The sequence below is a fragment of the Rhynchophorus ferrugineus genome, unplaced genomic scaffold, assembly GCF_030347505.1.
Source record: "Rhynchophorus ferrugineus isolate W39M unplaced genomic scaffold, kcgeb_rfMv2 rfM4, whole genome shotgun sequence".
NCBI classification, from domain to species: Eukaryota; Metazoa; Arthropoda; class Insecta; order Coleoptera; family Curculionidae; genus Rhynchophorus; species Rhynchophorus ferrugineus.
In genome coordinates, this window is record NW_027472583.1 from 33,586,130 (window position 1) to 33,606,506 (window position 20,377).

Genomic DNA, 20,377 nt, shown 5'->3' on the forward strand with positions numbered 1-20,377 from the left:
AATGCTTTACAGTTTGTGGCTAAAACAGTTCTTTCCCACGGTTGATGATTCATTTAGAGGAACGTTTCATTAAAAGCAATCCGTAACGGGTACTCAGTGGCGTAGATTTTCCCCTAGACCTATTGTGTTACAACATTATTTACCTTTACAGACCGTTCGGCTTAAATCGAAATATTGGCTATTACAATAACACTACCTAACCTAAGAATTAAACATGCAATTAATATTATTAAATAAAAGGATATGCTATTTAATACAGCTAATATATGAATAATGTATAAGATTTTGTTTGTTTTTAACGGTCCCTAGTATGAGCAATCTGTTCTGTAGATACGTGACCTGAAGAATAAAAATTGTGTTTAATTATGCATGAGGTCTAATATATTTTTTATTAAAAACGAAAAGAATGTCATCCCTATTATTATTTTGAAAATAGCAATATCCCATTCACGAAATAAAATAAATAATACAAAACTTCAAATAATACCACATAAATATTAAGAAATGACTAGAAAAATTGCCACACGTGGCGCATTCACCATTTCCTAAATGTTGATTACTTTAAACTCATAAAAATCTTTATAAAACTTTGTATTTTAATTAATTAGCGTTCCACTAACAAAAATCGACATATATCCATTATTTCGCGACCTTCCTCATGTTACAACTGTGACAATAAACGTTCTAATACCGTTTTTTTTTCGTTTTAAGTGCAAGGTCTCTAAGCAAGACCTTAATAAATAAATTGACTGTGTAACGATTTTATTAAAATTTAATCGGAAACGGTCAAGGTTTCAATGATATCGCGATGTAGTTTGAACGGGGAAACTTCCAGATCGATCAAACGTTTGCAGTTTGCGATTAAAAATTGATAAAAACATTAACGTCACGTTACCTCGCAATTATCGACGTCGACCCAAACAGACAGAACCTCGAAATATCATCAAAATAAATAATTCCTAACAATTAGAACGAGTTAACTATAAACAAACGTGTATAATAAAATAACTTTGATATTTCCTAAGCGCGGAATAAACAGGAAATAAAAAAGAACGGGTAACTGACCCGATTCGTGTGTTTAGGTTTCGCAAATTCGGCGCCGTATCTGTCGCTGGAGAGTCTGCTTTTTGTCCGATAGAGCAATGGTTGGTTGTTGCAGTCGATCTTAAAATATCGTAGCAAAAGCCCGAAGTTCTAACAACTACTAATGAATTCACAATTATTGAAATATTTTAGAAATCGCGATATGTTTTTAAACACATTGACAGGCCTTTGAAAACAAAAAAATATGAAAGTTTGAGGTTAAAAACCTACTAGATAATCTGGTATTGATATTTTTACGTCTCTTTTTGTTTATTAGCATCGTTTTGTTCTCAGTGTGTTTATTTTTCATTATAATTAAAAAACAAATTCGACAGTATATGGTTGAGTTTTTTATATATTTTGAGTACGTGAAAAAGTAATCTATATTTTTAATATGTTATTTTCCTGAGGTAAATTTCGGTAATCAGTTCAATTTATTTGAAAGTATTATATGTATTGTAAATAACCCTGAAGTGATATCGCTACTTTTAAGAAAGCTTTCTAGATCCTTGGATGTATCAGATGGAATGGATCCTAGTAGAGATCAGTCTGAAAAAGTTGAATAAGTTTGTAAATTACTGTAAGTAGGCATCAAATCAGTTAACCCAAGAAAATAAAGCAAAATGTTTTACTACCCAACCATACAGTAATAGGATCATTCTTTCTGACTCCTACATTTCGCTGGATTGCTGACTAGTTATTTGGTGACGCTAATGTGAATCCCCTCTCGCGTTGAGATACTTGTGAATGAACAAGGAGATGCCGCAGTAAAGTCTGCCCAACTCCCTATTGAGAACGGACCATCCATCTGACCATATGTATCCACACTGACCTCTATCCCTTCATCAAAACCTTTACCAGACATTGTGCCTTCGCAAAGACGCTGGATCTTAGAGCATGGATTTGGAACTTACAGCATGGAAACAAACTATTTGAAATCAAAAGTTACTTTTTCAGTCTCCTTCCTGTTCCGCGTACCCATTCCCATGTATCGTTTGTCTTTGTATCCTTCAACCGTTTTACCCCTCTTGTCAACTGGAACGTAAATCTTGAACGTCTGTACATAAATAATTGTTTGTCATATATTTTACCTTGATTTAGTTTATAAATTTTATCTAGTCATAAACAGATTTATATTTGTCCACGTCCTTTGTATAGAATGTTCGATTTTAAACACAATTGTATAGTAGTGAAATGACGATAAAATCGTCGAAAGCGACAAAAAATATCTCACGCCTGTGAATTCTGTATTGTATTGGATATATGTGAAAGTTTTTTTGTTCGTTCATGGGAAGCTACACATTTTTCTAACTTTCAGATGGTTTATGAAAGCCACCTCAAAAAAATAAATAATACTTCCGAGAAATGGCATTCCACATAGTTTGAAACAAGTGGTGTCAGAAGGGACTAAATTTATTCCATACGTTGAACTTTGTATCTGATCACCCAATCTGCCAGCAATAAAAGTTTGCTTCAATTTAATCAGTTGTCAGTAACATTCTCCAGTAAGTTATTCTCTTTTAATAGTTCATACTTCGCTTTCGCATCGTGAATCCTGCCATGGATAATCCATACATATTATGAAAATGTTTAAAATTCATCACCATTACTAATACAACGCAATAACGGATCCTTTTTCTATCACTGAAGTACCAATTTTTATATAATATCGCCTGTGTCAATGTCTTCTGCTATAATTCACACAATTTCCTGGTCCATTAAATCATTCATTAGAACACCCGGAAATCAATTGATCAAAATGTAATGATTCCGTAAGTTTAATTTATTTTTGGCATCGGTCCACTAACGCTTCCAATTGTTCATGTTCACTTTTTTGTGCCCACACCAGACTATCATTGAAGCCTCAACACTAATTCCCAGTATGTTGTTTTGAGAAAAAGATCTTCTTTATTTCTAAACAATTTATTTTGGGTGGAACCATTTGGGTTTTAGATAGCTGCATTTTATCTGAACTTTTACAACCTATTATTAAACTTTAGAAAGGTCGATTACTTGTTAAGCCTAATAAAATTAGGAATATAAATATAATATATAATAAAGTTTATAAATGGAAATGTATAAATATATTTTTTTCGTGAAATTATAACACGAGCTTGTTTACGGCTTCAAAGATTAAAAAATTAATACAATTTAACTAAAGCCATCTAGATAGAGAAATAAAAATAACAACCTGATATAAATGCATGGTTATAAAAGTCTTCAAACGATGGTTATACAATATAAAAAATTAGTACTAATTAACGGTTTTAATAAACACTAAGTAGCACTCTGGTAAAGCGGGCAGATATTAAAAAAAAAATTAATGAAGCAGGAACTGAGAATTAATAGAATTAATGAAAATAACGCGGGCTTTGGCGGTTGCCCAGGAACCAAACCATTAACGTGTTGTGACAATTCTCAAAAATGGAGTGAGGTCATGAAGCAGGTGTGCGCAGAAATTTGAAAATGGCAAAAACGATAGCGCTCGCGAAAACGAACAAATTACCCAAATTGAATTTGCGGTATAATTAGACCGAAAATTGTACTTGTTTACACGATCAGTACCCTTTGTATTAGTCAGTAGCTTACGCGATATGGTGACTGTGTTATCAGAATGATCGGCCAATAAAAAAGTTAATTAATTTCGCAATGGTTTAACATTTTATTGACTTACATTCATCAAAATGTTATTGAATATTGGAAACATTCGTCCTCTATGAAAATTTATTTGCCCAACATTGTAGCCAACATATCTCATCTAAATTTGTGACGTTAAAACGTTGCAATGTTGCCAATCAACTGTGAGTTTTAGTTCCGTTTGGCTTTGGCATACATCAAAATTTTAATCTAAATAAAATAATTAACCAAAAATACTGTTATCAAATATAATTTATTTTAACAATATAGTAGATCTAATGCATATATCATCGAAGGATTTAACACTATGATTAAGTACACAGTTATAATAATTTGTAAGTTAGGGTTGTGTTTGATTATAGTTACATTGAACTCTTTTCTATACCACCTATGAGTTCTAGGTGCGTTTGTAGTTGTATCCCCTGGAGGCCTAATCTACCCAATTAATAATTCTATATGCAAGTAATATATTTTACTTTCATTAGTGAAAATATTTACCTTTTACGCTTAGTTCCTGTGTCCTTCGGTACAGTATTTCCTTGCATTTTGATATCACTGTATTTCTCCTTCGTTTGTTCGTTCTTCGTTCGTTAATCACTGCGTTCTCCTTAAAACCTTTGCCATATCTGCAAAACAGTTACTATTCTTTCTCTCCTGACACATTTTAACCAAATGCTCATGTATATTCTGAACAATTATACATATATCTATGCACATTAATCTTTTACACTCTATTACACTACATTTATCATATATTAATTATATACTCACCTTTACTTGTTTCCATTATCATCACTCTGCCTTGGAAATTGGCAGCATTGAATCATATCATATTCACAAAGTTTCATTCAAGTGAATTAGTAAGCTGTTAATTTTCAATCTATCAAACATTTGTTCACAATTGCATCATTTGTCAGTTGCTTCTTCAATATGTCTAATCAAGTTCACCCAAACCGAAGGTGTTACTAACCATTCCTGTTTCCAGCATGAAGTACAATATAGCTTCAATGAATTATTAATAAATGTTATGACTTATGAGACCTAATCAATTGTTATTCCAACATTTACCTTTTTCCATCAACCTCTCATCTAAATACATAAATTGAAACAATAAGTCTTCATTAATTTTATTATATACTTTTAAAAATTTTATTCTTTTAAAAGCAATATCCGGAAGTTCCGTTTGGCCTCTTCGATACTTTTCAGACTAACAGTTTCCTTTGAAATAATTATATTAAATTTTTTTGTATTGAAAAACTACCCACTGTTTTTATATAATTCATATATTTAATCTCTGGTAGAGCTAACATTAAGCTGATTTTGATATGTCACCCGCTTCGTATGAGAATGGTTTTTTTTTCGATGAATTTAAGATCATATTTTTCATTTTTTGAGGTATTTCAGTGACCGTGTCCCTATAATATTTAGTGCAGCTGCAACACGCTAAAAATATTTTCAATAAAAATCGCAGCAAATTAATATTTAACAGTAAAAATGCTTACCTCCTTAACGAATATCACTGGCAAGAGAGGGCCTCGATCGATTAATTTGAAAAATACAGCTACTAAATAAAAGCAAAATGTTGCTATAAAAAATTATATGATATTGTTAGGGCTCTTAACCCGCGATTTCGATTCACCAAATATTTTCGTTATATAGAATTAAACACGTACATCAACTCGAAGGATTTACTAAGCTTTAGCTAATAATAAACGACATTCTCAACTGTTTGTGGACTTTATTCACTCACTTTAATTACACATTTTAGGCTAGAGGACTTATTATTATTTTTATATAATATATATACTACTTGTTGCTTTGCCACTTCTCTTTATTCTCTATCTTAATCTAACTTTCCCCATTTTAATTTGTCCATAAGTCCATAAACGTTAAGTGCTCCAAATCTAAATATGGTCCCACTAGTCAGCCCCAATAGCCAATTAGCCCACTTGCTAATTAATTAACTCCCAGTGAATTAATTACAACAAATTTGAAATACTTCTAACAACTAATACCACGAAACTTTTTAATTACTCGACTGCCAATTAGTTAATTAACACACAATTAATTCTTCAATAGCAACTTACTTTCTCCACTGCTTACACTGACGAAATTTGTTGATTTTGCTTGTTTTCAATCCAACACGAGAACCAACCACGTTTTTTTCACTATAAACCTTTCGAAAGACCAATTTGTTCAGGTCTTTCTAATCTGCGTTTTCGTGGCGAATTTTTTTTAATTATACAGGAACTGTTTTTTTTTCAAAATTTGCACGTGTTGTAATTCCATCCGGCTCGTAGGACCATTATCTTGGGGCTCTTATCCCGCGTTTTCGGTTTACCAAGTCTTGTTTTAAATATTCCAAAAAATCCGGAAGACCCATTGACCCATTAATTAATCCGTAATAAAATAAAGCTACACAAAATCACACGATTTGATTCTCTTGAGACTCTGTCCTTGTTCAATGTTTTCTAACAATTGTGGCACTTCAATGTTAACATAAGAAAGGAGTCTTTCGTCATGTCTTGTAGATCCGCAATCTATCAATTTCCTCTATGACAATTAAAATCCGAAGAACTGGGTGTAAGTTCTTCGCAACACTTGTATTAACAGGTCAATTGAAAAGTCCCTGGCCTACCATAGTAAAACACATTTTTTGGCATTTTTTGTATTCGACATAATTCCTTTCAAGAGTGATTATAGCGACCCTCCAACTTTTCGATACTATTTTTGTAGTACGATTTGTCCTTCGCTTCAAAATCGGCCTCAGTTTCGTCGATCATCTCTTCATTCCACGAAAATTTCTTTCCAGCGAGCATTCTTTTGAGATCTGAGAACAAGAAATAGTCGCTAGGGGCCAGATCTGGAGAATACAGTAGATGAGGAAGCAATTCGAAGCCGTGGATTCATGGATTTTTGACACGATGCATTGTCTTGGTGAAGCAGTACTTTATTTTTCTTCAAATGCGGCGGTTTTTCGGCAATTTCGTCCTTAACGGTCCAATAACACTATGTAATAGTCGCTGTTGATGGTCCTTCGTTTTATAAGGTAGTCAATGAAAATTATTCCATGCGCATATCAAAATACAGACGCCATAACCTTGCCAGTCGACTGTTGCGTTTTCCCACGCTTTGGAGCGGGTTCATCGTGAGCAGTCCATTCGGGCGACTGTCGATTGGACTTCGGAGTGAAATGATGAAGCCATGTTTCATCCATTGTCTCATATCGACGCAAAAACGGGTTTATTACGCTTGATCAGCTTCAAATACCGCTCCAACTCGAATCATCAACTCGTCGTTGATTTTGGTAAAAAGTGAGCTCGCCTGGCACCCACTTTGCACAGAGCTTTCTCATATCCAAATATTAGTAAATGATATGATGTATACGTTCAGTTGATATCTTTAGATTGTCTACTATTTCATTCAATTTCAATTTACGATCATTCAAAATCATTTTGTGGATTTTTTAAATGTTTTCGTTGGTAACAACCTCTTTTGGGCATCCACTGCGTTCACCGTTTTCTCATTTCGCCGCGTCTAAGCTTAGCATACCAATCCTTGGTGGTTCATTTTCCTGGGGCAGTGTCCGGAAACCAGGCATCTGGCCAAGTGTTTGCTTCAACTGTATTTTTTCCCTTTAAATAGCAATATTTTATCAACACGCGAAATTCCTTTTTATCCATTTTTTTCACAATAATAAAAGTTGCTTTATTCAAAATTCTATAATTCACAAACTAATGATCTGACAGCTGTCAAATTTATACACGTATGTTTTGAGGGTTAGGGCTAACTAAAAAACATGTGGATTTAATTCTCTAGTAGCACCATCTATGTGTCAGGGACTTTTCAATTGACCTGTCATTTGTCCATATATGTTTTAGAAAATAGTTTTGTGCGGATTAATTTAGATTTTCTTCAAAATAACCTATACGTATAATAAGGCATCGTTCTCTCATTTATATATGTTAGTTGAAGACTAGTATAAACACATTACAGTACATTTATCTCTGTTCATATTCTAAAAAAGGTAAAACGATAAATTCGTAATAGTACATGTTTGAAGTATAGTCGAAAGATAACGTCACCAAGCCGACCAATTCCACATTAATTCCACTTCCTTTATAAAATATAAAAACTAAACAAAATAAAAACCGGTATTCCCATCTATGAATTATATTAATCACTATACCAATATTTTTTGTTGTTAAATACTGATAAAAAAATAGGATTGAATAATGAAATAATATTTCTTTAAATATATTAATAGGAAAAAAAATCAAAATAACGATTAGAGCGTTTTGTTGCTGGGAATAAATATAAAAGAAATAAATTAAGAGAGAGAAAATTGCAACAGATTAGAAAATATTGTAAAGTTATATATCATATAAATTTCGACGTTATTATTAAAATTTCATCGAAAACGGTCAAGGTTTCGATAGTATCGAGAAGTTGCTATAATTGGAAATCTACCAGATCGATCAACCCTTTGCAGTTACAATTAAAATTTAATAAAATAGTAACCTCATGTTACCTGGCAATTTGCGACGTAATTGTTTAGGAAGAAAAGACAATGTGAAACGGGAATAACTTCGAAATGTTGCCAAAATAAATAATTCGTAACATTTAAAAACAACGTGTTTAACAAAATAACTCTGATATTTCCTAAGCGGGGAATAAACAGGAAATTAAAGAGAAGGGATAACTGACCTGATTGTGTATTTAGGTTTCGCAAATTTTGAGCTGTATCTGGCGCTGGGGTGTCTGTTTTGTGTCCTTTATAGTAGTCGGTTGTTGTAGCCATCATTAAGTCGCGTTTCAAAACACAAATGTCAGTTAACTATTAATATTTTAAATTTTCAATCAATATTAGAATTCCCACCTGATGTAACATGGAAACGAACATTAACATCCTCGAAAGATGTCACGTAGAGTGAAATGGAAATAACAGTTAATGATTTGAAAGACCATGTTATCATCTAAGACGAAAAACCAGAGTTAATGATATCATGCAGCAATTTGTAGTGGAAAACCTACGCCCAAAAATGAACATCAATAGCATCTAGTGGGACAGACAGGACGGACAAATCAGAAAAATTATAACTCGAGAAAACCTAAAGATGCAGTTGACAGTGCGGTATATATGAAAGAAAGTTAGTGGGATTACTTTATATATAACACATGGTCAAACAACAACAACTTCAAACGTGGTCGTAGAAACACCGATTATGCAGAACGCAGCGGGCGTCCAAATGAGGTGGTAACACAGAAACCAAACATAAAAACATAGAAAACATAAAAAAATACACAAAATTCTTTTAAATGATCGAAAATATGGATCCGTCCCTTCACTCCCGAATCAAAACGATCGTCATCTGAGTAGACAGCAACCGGTGAACCTCGTCCAAAGCGCCCGAAAGCATAACAATGGGTTGGAAAGGTCATGGCCTCGGTATTTTGGGGTATGCGTGGTGTAATATCGATCTATCTTGAGAAAGGAAATACCATCAATAGTGAATATAGCGTTATTGAAGCGTTTAAAGGTCGAAATTGCAAAGAAAGGACCGCATATGGCAAAAAAAATTGTTTCATCAAGACAACGCACCGTATCACAAGTCATTCAAAACAATGGAAAAACTACATGAATTGAACTTCGAATTGCTTCCATATTCACTGTATTTGACTCCCAGTGACTACTGGTTACGAGCAGCCTGTAGACAAACAAATGCTCACAGGTAAGAAATTTCGCTCAAATGAAGAGGTTATTGCTAAAACTGAGGCCTATTTTGAGGCAAAAAAATAAATTGTTCAAAAAAAATGTTAGAGCGGCCCTAGAATGATCGTGTGGTAAGTGGTTTAGTTGTTGACAGCCTCCCCTTTTTCTCACATTCTTGCTTACTTTATCCTCGTCCAATCATGTTTTCAACAACTATTTCACTTCATTTAACCATCTCTATCTCGGTATTGTTTCTTGTTCACATTTCCCGTCTTCCTAACAATATGGCCCATCTCGAAAAAACGTTGATCTATTTTCGCATTTCTTCAGTATTTCGAATTCGTGTACTAGGCAAGTTATGCTGCATTGATCTGAACAACAGATAATTGATTATTCATTATGTCTGGTGAGTGCACTGAGAACTTCTCACTCAAACTGCAACAACAACATCCTTCACAACTCTTGACCAAGCTTATCATGCAAGAGCAATGGTCATTCTTTGCCATTGACATAAGATTTACCGCTTTTAGTTACAAATTAATTGAAACCAAAACCACCAATTGGAATATGACCCAGTAGCCTCACCATAAGGTTCCAAATGACATGATGCCGAAAATGCAATTTATGCGTTCCATGATTAACGTCTGTATATGCTGCATAACTCAATAATTCTAAATGGAATTACAAGCAATTATTTTATGTAGAAACATGACAAAAACATCGAATTTAACAGTTAAGTTGTTTAATAGTAATTTACATAGTTACTTCGAATTCTCACCAATAGATATCGCTGATCAAATGTTCATCAATAAATTCAAACACATAATAATTTTCTTATTGTATTCTTATTTTATTGTTGTTATTACCTTAGCGTCATACATTATTATTAATCATATTTTCAAACAGAATAAAATACTAAATATCATTTAAAAAAGAAAAAAATGGACAGCTGTGCCTTGCAAAGCCATCTCAACAACTTGTTTCTAGGTATTTTAAAATTTCTGTTTGTTTCTATGGTAGCTAAAACGGGTAAATTATCTAAATTGAACTTTAGGCGTAAAGTTACGGAAATTATCAATAATTACACTTTTGTAGGTTTGTATTGACCAGTGGCTTGTAAAAGGCTAAAGAAATATTATATATTCTAATGTTAACATAGTTGTGTAAAATAAGCTGAATTCGTGTAACAAGTTCCTTGGGGTAATATCCTGTTAGCCTAAGATGATAAGACAATAATTGCTCGTAAAACATGAACTTTTTAGCTGTTATTTTGATATTACATCGATCGGAAAGGTCTCATTTTAGTACTTTAGCTTTTACTTAGATACATTATTTTTACTCATAGACCAAAATCAAATAAAAATCGTAGTTTATGCTACGAATAAGGATATAAATTGTCATTCTAATGGTATTTTTCTTATGTTCTAGGTCGTCGGGGAATTTTGCCAACACTGGTCCACGTTCGGCGCCTGCCACGCCTCAGGGGCAGCTCGCAGCCCCCCAGGGGCTGTCAGAGCCCCTGGCCAGTCCCATCATTCAACGCAGTCCCAGCCATTCGGTATTCAGCAAGGCAGACAAGTAGGTCTACATATTTCCATTTTTCTATGTTAAGTCATCCAAATTCACTTATTGAACTGACAAAAAAAACTGTAATGGTTTAATTTAAACTATTCATTGTTTATTCAATATATTTAATTCAGAAAAATAAAAGCATAGGAATTAAATAGTACTAGCTACAAATATAAATATTTTGACTATCAGTTTTGTTCACATAACAATTGTATAAAATAACTACAGTAAACATTTATTAAAAATAATGTTGATTACATCCAATTTATAATACACCTAGTCACGGTGATGAGTCCTTTATTATTTCTCTACATGCTTCAGATATAGATCAATTCAAGTAAATTTTTATTAGAAACCTGTGACAATACAATAAAGTAGTTTATTACTAATATAGCTTCATTTCGTCTAACAGAATATTCTAATTTCCTCTATAAGATAAGGTCTATGATATTTTGTTACTTTAACTATAGGTTTGTAGTGATTGACATGGTGAAAATTTCACCTATCAGCATAGAATAGCATTGTAATTCTTAGAAAATCAAGGCTGTTCTGTTCTTTGAAATGAATGATTTCTTAGCTGATCATCTAACTTCTTATTGAGGCCTGAGCTATTAGCCGACCAGCTCCTTGTTGATGTTGGATGGAGCTTTGGCGCCCACGAGGTACCTTGTATGTGTGAAAGAGGGGGGATGCTCAAAAATATGTTCAAGATTCTTTAAAATCTATTAATATATTATTACTAGTTTTTGCCGAGTAACTTACAAGTTGTTTCCATAGTGACTTAAAACTAAATATTTATCTAGGAATACCCAGTGGCCCTTAGTAGCATTTTTCCGAATTTTTACCATTTAGTGCACTTCATTACACAATTACACAAGATCACACCGTTTGGTTCTCTTGAGTCTGCGTCCTTGTTCAAGTGGCAGCACTTCGGTGTTTACATGGAAGTGGAGTCCTCATCTCTTGTTGTGAATCACTTAATTACCTCCATGATAGTTGGAATCTGAAGGTATCGATGTAAGCAATTGCAATACTTGTATTATATTGATATTATTTCTCGCATAACTATATTCCGTAGGTCATATAGGCCAACAATAGCAAACGAAGAAGGGATTTTTTTACTGAACATCTTGATTGGTTTTTCAGTGCAAGAAGTTGTCCTCTAGATCATAAGACTTTGGTATTGTAGCTAAAGATTCTCGAACAACTATATTTTTTTCATCACTGTAATCATTTTCCAGAAGGGTTTCGAAAGGCAGTTATTAATTCTTCATTTGAAGAAAAAAAAGATTAATAAATCAATGGTAGCTAAATATGGCGAATAAGAAGATTGGTGAAATAATTTTTGCTTTCAGGTTTTGCATTCAAATGAGGTTTTGTTTTTATTTTATCAGCTTGAAATTTTAAATAGGTCTCAGGATGCGAAATTAACTTTGTGTTTCAATTATGCAGGTGAGGTATTAAAATGACGTCGAATTTTTAGTTCTCCTCTCGACTTATCGTGTCGTACTTATTTATCGAACTGTAACATTGTGGGTATTTTTCGTTTTTATTTAAACACCTGGCCTACAAATCCTACACTTGTCAAATATCAGTGATTATTATCTCTCCTATCGTTAGATTAAAATAGTATTTACCTGAAAATTGAACATCTGTATATATACTAATCACGTTACGATGAATATCGTATTTACAATATATTATCGGTCATCATTAGCAAAAAATAATAAAACTTAACGGTGTTTAATTAATTTTTGATTGATTTTTTTAATTTATCTATTATTACAACAGGTCTACTAGACCAACCATTCATTAACTGGTAACCATTAGTACAATTTACACACCATAGTCTATCCAGCGACAATATATAGTTCCGTTCTCATACCTTACACCCCTTCACTCCGCACTTCACATAAGTTCCCATTGTTTAGTTATCTTTAGTCTGCGAACAGAGTATCGTCCACGCAGCAGCTGCAGCGCCTCTGGGTTATCATGGAGGTGTAGCCTGACTTTCTGTTTGCCAGCGAACCTTTTAATTTTTTCCTTGACTTGGAATGTTCAGGTCACGATGCAAATATTCATTGCGTACATACCAAGGTGCGCCCAATGCGTTACGCAATATTTAGTTCTGGAATACTTGATACAGCCACATAGCTCTATATAGGCCGTATACACATATTGGCTTGTACACCTAATTGTAGATCAGTATCTTATTGTGAATAGGTATTTTGGATTTTCTTCCAAGGAGCCAATATAACTGTTTATATTTTACTTTTAGTTCGGCTAGTTTATTTTTGACATGCTCCTTCCATTTTAATGGCATGCCTAAATATTTAGCACTATTTACATATCGTAACACTATTCATTTTCAAAACCGGTGGGTTTAGTTTCTTGTTAATAATATTAATAGGAACAGAATTTAGCTTATTTAATTTTCTTATGTGCATTTATCTGCCTGTAGTTTCTTTATGGACGCTTCTTGGTTTTTGCCCACTGCTGACAGTGCTGTATCATCCGCAAGTGTAACTATAGTAATTTCCTCGAGTTTTGGTTGGTTTTGGTATGTCACTACTATAAATCAGATAGAGGATAGGCCCTAGGACGCTGTGTTGAGACTACCCTGCTTGTATTTCTTATATTCAGTATATTTATCTTCTTTTAATTAACATGGTAGTTCGTAATAAAAAAAAGTATCAAAAAAGTCTAATCGTGGGAATTCGTATCTGCCATTAATGTCAGTTCCTTTAATGAAAATTGTAAATTAACAATTAGCAACGCCATCTATGAGTGACGTACTACGGCAATATAGTTCAATTCTTATTCTTTAAAATGACAATTTGACAGTTCTTTGATAAGCAAATGAAACAGGGAAAATATAGATGATGTCATTTTTTATGTATTAATTTAATATTACACGAAACATTACGTGAATAGAAAAACGAAGTTATATAACAGCCGAATCACGATACTACGAAATTACTAGTATTTTTTATCAGTAATCGAATAGGGAATATCACAGTGACTTTACATAATCTACATACACGTTTTCCTGAGACAATGTTTGTACGAAAAATGGATATCACCTTTGGTTTGGTTTGGTTATAATATAATTTATTATATGGCATGGCATATTAGTATTGAATATAAATAAAACTAATGACATAAACTTTACTAATTAAACATCACTCAGTTATTAATATTAAATCTATAGTAATTTTATCGAAAATCAGGTGTAATATACAGGTCTATAAATTAGTTTTAAAGGATTTGTTTTAATTTAAAGCTTTATTGTGAGAAATCGATGCAATATATTTAATTCAAATTTCAGACAATTTACGGACTTTGATTACATTATTTTATAAGTAATATATAAAATTAAGTCTTGGTGTTTTCAAAGGTATGTTTCATAAAAAATTAATATTTTAGGAAAATATGAAAAATATTGATTTATAATAATGCAATAAAATAAAAAGTTGTTCAATTCTAATAAAAGTGTTTTTTCTGTCATACTAACTACTAAGTTTATTCAGGAAAGGCTTTCAACAACATCTGTTGGTGAAAATACGTAAATAAGTGTTAACGTAAACATCTATGAAACAACCTAACCTAATTTTTATATGAGACGTTTTTGACATTTCTCTGCATAAAATAACAGACTGCCGTTTAATATCATTGAGCTATTCAGCATATAAATGATCATGGAATGCTCTCAATTGCATTTTTGACATTCATTACCTTTATTGTTTGATTGAAAAAAGCCTGCTGCCGAAGTTCATCAAACACTTTTAGAAACTTGATGGTGATGCTATTCCGTCATATCCAAATTGTCTGGTTTGATTTCAATTATTTCAAAACGATGATTTTGATGTCAACGACTAGCAGCGACATAAGGGACTAAAATGTTCAAAGACAATGAATTGCAAGACTTTCTGGCAAGACTTAAAACCCAGCTCAAACTCTTAAAGAACTTCAAAGAGAGCTTGGTAATAAAAGAACCAACCATTTCCAGGCGTTTCTAAACGATGAGAAAGATAAAAAAGAGAGTGGCTACCACATAAATTGACTGAAAATGCAATTTTGAACCGTTTCAACATCAGTAAAGGACACACTGTTGCAGCTTGAATGGGAAGTTCTGCCGCACCCAGCGTATTCACCAGACATAGGACCCTCTGATTACCACTTGTCCAGATCGATGCACCCATTTCGTCTATCTTAAAAGTTGTTGTTGAAAAGTCTAAATAAATATTTGAAAATAAGCTGTACCTCCAGTATTCCTTTTGTTTAAATGAAATGGTACTATAAAACTTTCCTCAAATAACGTTTTATTGGAATAAATTCGGATATTTTTAACTTAGTTAACTAACTTAGCTATGCTAAGAATATATTTTATAAACTAAAAGTAAAAGGTTATAAAACACAACTCAAATATCGAGACTCAAATATCTATACTCGAAAAAATGGAAAGTCGTATTTGTAGAGGTGTACATTTGAAACTAAATATCAAATGTAATAACAACAAAACATATATTTAAAAGAAAAGGATCAACAATATATTATATATTTTTAAATTAATGGGCTCCAATATCATTAATAAATTAATTAAAAATATATCATTATCATTAAAACAAAGGAAAAACAAATGATGCCCAATTGCATTGAAACTAAAAAAACAAGAGAATGGCTACACCAACCGAACAACCAAAATAGGACCCCCTCAGTTATTTCATAATGCGTAGTAAAAGAAAATGTAATTTTCAATAAAATCATCCTACATATCTATGAATACACGCGATCTTTGACATCGCTTCGTAATAACCACTGAATATGTGTTCTAATTGCGTTTTGCCGATAAGATAACCGGCATTATCGTAGTAAAAAGGCGATGGGAGTCTATGTGTGAATAACAGTACGGAACCGATCGATGCTTGTGAAAGGAACAACGCGGTACAGTCAGCTGAGCATATTCTTTCAATTTTTCGCGTGAAAAATCGAATTGAATAGTCTATAATGACCAAGAGTTTCTCGCGTACCATAGTCGCTCGTTTAGGAAGAAGCTCTTCGCGATATTCCAGTCAGTTATCAATTTCCCAGACGATGTCCGACGAGTACGACACATCCAGTATCGGCAGCAATGATTCCTTCGATAGGTGAGCGTGATTCAAAAACTTAAATATAAAAATTACTATACGCCATAATAAACTATTACATACAAGGTAAACTAAATAACTCGAAGACTAAAAAGAAATATTACTCTAAATCCCTACAAGACAGGTTATGGCTCGAAGACAAAGGCAACGGTAATGACAATGACTTTGACGATTGTAAAAGTATTTCATTTGTTATTTTATAAAAAGTATCGGTACATTGAAACCTTTGAATTGAATTTAACCTTACCTTGTGGAACAAGACAATACGTTTTAAAGAAATTATCATTTGTAATATTTAAAAAATGTAACACATTTTCGGAAAACTTAACTATTGAAATATATGACAGGTGAGGTAGTTCCAAAACAAAACACTTTGGCTTTGACAAGTTTCAAAAAATTTCTATTATTAAGCGGAAAAGATTTCTGTACTTACATGCAAAACAATTTCACAGAACACAGTCTTAAACGATTTTTGAACACAACTTAAAACAGACTGAGAACCAGCACTCTACAACGTGAATTTCTCGTCTCTTTTTTAATTATAACCGCATCCATAAAATATAAATAATTCGCAAAATTAGCCTAAAAGCTGATAATATTACAAATATAATACATCTACTAAATAGTTTTAATTTTCAAATATATATATATATATATATATATATATATATATATATATATATATATATATATATATATATATATATATATATATATATATATATATATATATATATATATATATATATATATATATATATTTATGGTTTCAACAGAAATTATTGATATATCTAAATATACTCACAAGTACTTGTAACTAATTCTATTCCTCCTTATTTTAAATATTTTTTAATAATAATCAGATAAAATAAACCTTAGATTATTTGATATATTAAATTAGTCTCTCAGAATCAAGTAGACTGATGATTTTATTATAGTAAAAATGTGTTTATCATTATCATTATTTAAAAATATTTAAATTGTATCATTGATAATGAAAGATAGAATTATATCATTAATGAAAACATTAACCCCTTTTTATTCAAAGGAAATGCAAAACCTCTAAAAAATATAAAATGTTTTAACTGTAGCTTAAAGTAAATATATATATATATATATATATATATATATATATATATATATATATATATATATATATATATATATATATATATATATATATATATATATATATATATATATAATAGCAAAATATTAAGAAAAAGGAACAAATCTGAACATCATAATCAAGGCGTACCATTTAATCAAAATTGAATTAAAGGACTGGGTAGTATTTTTATTAAATAAACTTCTTAAAAGACACGTGCAAAGTCTTAATATTTGTTATTAATATCGAACGGTTATTTTTAAAACATTTTTGGGGTTATCTTTAAAATGTTTCAACAAAACACTTCATTCATGTTTACATATAAGTATATCGTTTCGGCTGTTATAATTATCATTCCGGCTCCTTTCTTGCAGAATCAATTTAAAACACCTAAGCACTAGCACTCCCACGATGACAGCTCAAGGGCATCTGACCGAACCGCCCAGTCCCAAGGTTACCAAAGATCCCAAGGTCAGGACTACGTCCAAGGCACGCCAGAAAAAGTTTCTGCGGCACTTCCCCAACGTCGAGGAAGACGAGAAAGTGCTCAATCACTATTCATGTGCTCTAATCGGCGATATTTTGCTTCAAGGGCACCTGTACATCACCAAAAACTACTTTGCCTTCTATTCTAATGTCTTCGGATACGTAACTAAGGTAATAGGGTAATAAAGTTTGAAGATGCAGTGAGTCTGATGTTGATGGTTTTAGCTCTTAATACCCGTGCTCAGTGTGGAAGAAATCACAAAGGAAAAAACTGCTAAAATAATACCGAATGCTGTTGGGATTGCGACCGGAGAGGACAAACATATCTTTGGAAGTCTAATGTCCAGGGATAACACTTTGGCCTATATGAAAACAGTGTGGGAAAAAGCTAAATTGGAGGAAGCTATTCCAGAACCGGACGTTACAGTAAGTATAGTTGATACAATCTGATACCTTGATCTAACCTTCCCTGTCACAGGAACCAGATCAGGACTCGTCGGAGTCGGCAGAAAGCGGGCGAGAATCACCAACTCTGGAGAAAGTACCATCCGGTTCCGACATATTGTCAACGCCTACTTTTGCCACCATGAGAAAAGAAAGTGTTCGAAGCCAGCCTGACGGTAAGTTCAACGTGAAGAGTCCTCACGTGATTAATTGAAATTATCTGAATTTGACAGGCATTTTATTGGAAAGAAAAGGATCCAAAGGTTTCGTTCGAACACTGAAAGATGCCATAACAGAGTTTAGGAAACTACCAAGACAGAGCCTTATCCTGGTGGCAACTACCCTTCTTCTCATCTTACTCTTTCTATCAGCAGCGGTTTTGCTGTATCGAATAAACAAAATCCAAAACAGGTGAGTCGTATTACTAAACACACTACGCTAATGCACTGAATTATATAACGCGGAAACAATAATATTGATTATTAATATGTTTTAGATATTCCTTCACACTACAAGATGCTTCTTTGAAGACGGCTTCCGAAGACATATATAGTGACATACTGCACTGGCAGAGTCAACTGCATTCCAAATCTGCCACTGCAGTCAATAATTTCTTAGACAACAACCTAGATCAAATTGCAAAGGTACATATAATTTTAACGTCAATTCAGGTCATTTTTATATCTTTACTTCTACAGGTGAGGCAGTCACTTGAAGCTCTGTCCACTCTCCTCATTTCCAAACCCGGGGACGTCCAAAGAAAATCGGATCCAACCAGAGGCAACATCATTAACTCTAGTTAGCGTAGGGTATTATTGACAATTAACAACTCCCATCAATGGCGGTGTAATCAAACGAGGAGAGTTCCCGAGCTAACTACCCTAATTTTAAACCCATAGATTACAAAACCAAATCAGTATTGCGATAGTCGATTTTTTAGGACGATAGTAACATAAAAAATTCAAAAATAATAACTGTTAACTGCATAAGACATTTTTAGTGCACGTTATATTATTCAAACCATCACCCTCTAGATTAAGTGAAGCCAAATAAGTTTTGCCATACAAGGAAATCCGTCTAATTTATTTTACGCGCATCTCGTTTATCTTAGGATGGAATTACCAACAACTAGATAAATGTAGTCGAATGTCTTTGATTCAAACTAAATAGTTGTTAAGCGAGCACCCTACCAATGTTATCGATGAAAAATCGAGCTCAAAGTACACACATAATTTTGTCGTTCGTCTGAATTAACATTATTTCCAAATTTACCTAAAAGGTCTTTTATCATTATTCATTGTTGTGTATTATATACACTTTTAGTCAACTTTTGGAATCGTTTGAACTATTTAGTAATATATTTAAAATTAATCTTTCTAGTTGTTAAATTCAATAATAGCGCTAATGTGTTCTTATAATTTTAGAGAAATAACTATGGAAAAACCCCTGTAAGGGTCAATTTATCTAGAAGGCGTTGAAAAACTACGGTCTAAAGAAGGACGTGTCTGTATTGCATTTATTTATTTGATCAGTTCTGAACGGTGTTGAGCAGAAAAGTGTACTTAAGATTTTTCGATTTCCACAAACAGAAATTTGTTTTGCTGTTGTACTTTTTTGTGATAACAATGTTGATGGCAGAAATAGCACGCAAGATACAATGATGAGTTTCTGTAAACTTAGACTGAACGAATTGGAAAGACATTATGTTTGCGAAAGAATGAGTGTCTTTTTTTAAACAATGATGTTGATAGAGGAATTTTTCAGAAAAAGTGTTAATGTTGCAGTGCGCCTGCTTCTAGAATGAGGAAATATTGTATTATCCCATACTATGTATATTTTGTATATTTTTGTAGTTAGAGATCCCATGCCCACAAATTGATTTTTAAGGAACCATGCAATTTTTTACTGTTTTTTATATTTTATCTGGTTATTGTTATTAAACAAACATGTAAAACTATGATTTGTTGTAATTTAAATTAATTTTGGATATTGGTATTTTGTTTGTCCATAATTTTATCTTGTTAACTTTAACATTTATTTAATAGTGTGACACCTGTGATATTTTGTTTTTGCTTATATCCATTAATATAGTGGTTCTATAAAACTACAATGTTGTTTCTATACTTTCTATATTTATTAAATCAATATTTTCAGTGATATAACTTAAAAATTGCTCTTTATAAAACCTCA

The 20,377-nt window shown here is 32.5% G+C and overlaps 1 protein-coding gene across 8 annotated transcripts in view; it reads left to right on the forward strand.

Moving 5' to 3' along the window:
- The window catches only part of LOC143196712 (uncharacterized), a 168,526-nt gene extending 148,232 nt beyond the window's left edge, over positions 1 to 20,294 (forward strand). For all 8 annotated transcript variants that reach the window (XM_076404628.1, XM_076404631.1, XM_076404633.1 and 5 more), the window contains 7 exons: positions 10,862 to 11,011; positions 17,632 to 17,914; positions 17,969 to 18,169; positions 18,222 to 18,363; positions 18,421 to 18,598; positions 18,684 to 18,831; positions 18,886 to 20,294. In XM_076404628.1, the coding sequence (XP_076260743.1) occupies positions 10,862 to 11,011; positions 17,632 to 17,914; positions 17,969 to 18,169; positions 18,222 to 18,363; positions 18,421 to 18,598; positions 18,684 to 18,831; positions 18,886 to 18,990 (1,207 nt within the window). In that variant the 3' untranslated portion in view covers positions 18,991 to 20,294. The remainder of the gene's footprint in view (positions 1 to 10,861; positions 11,012 to 17,631; positions 17,915 to 17,968; positions 18,170 to 18,221; positions 18,364 to 18,420; positions 18,599 to 18,683; positions 18,832 to 18,885) is intronic.
- Positions 20,295 to 20,377: the final 83 nt, after the last annotated feature.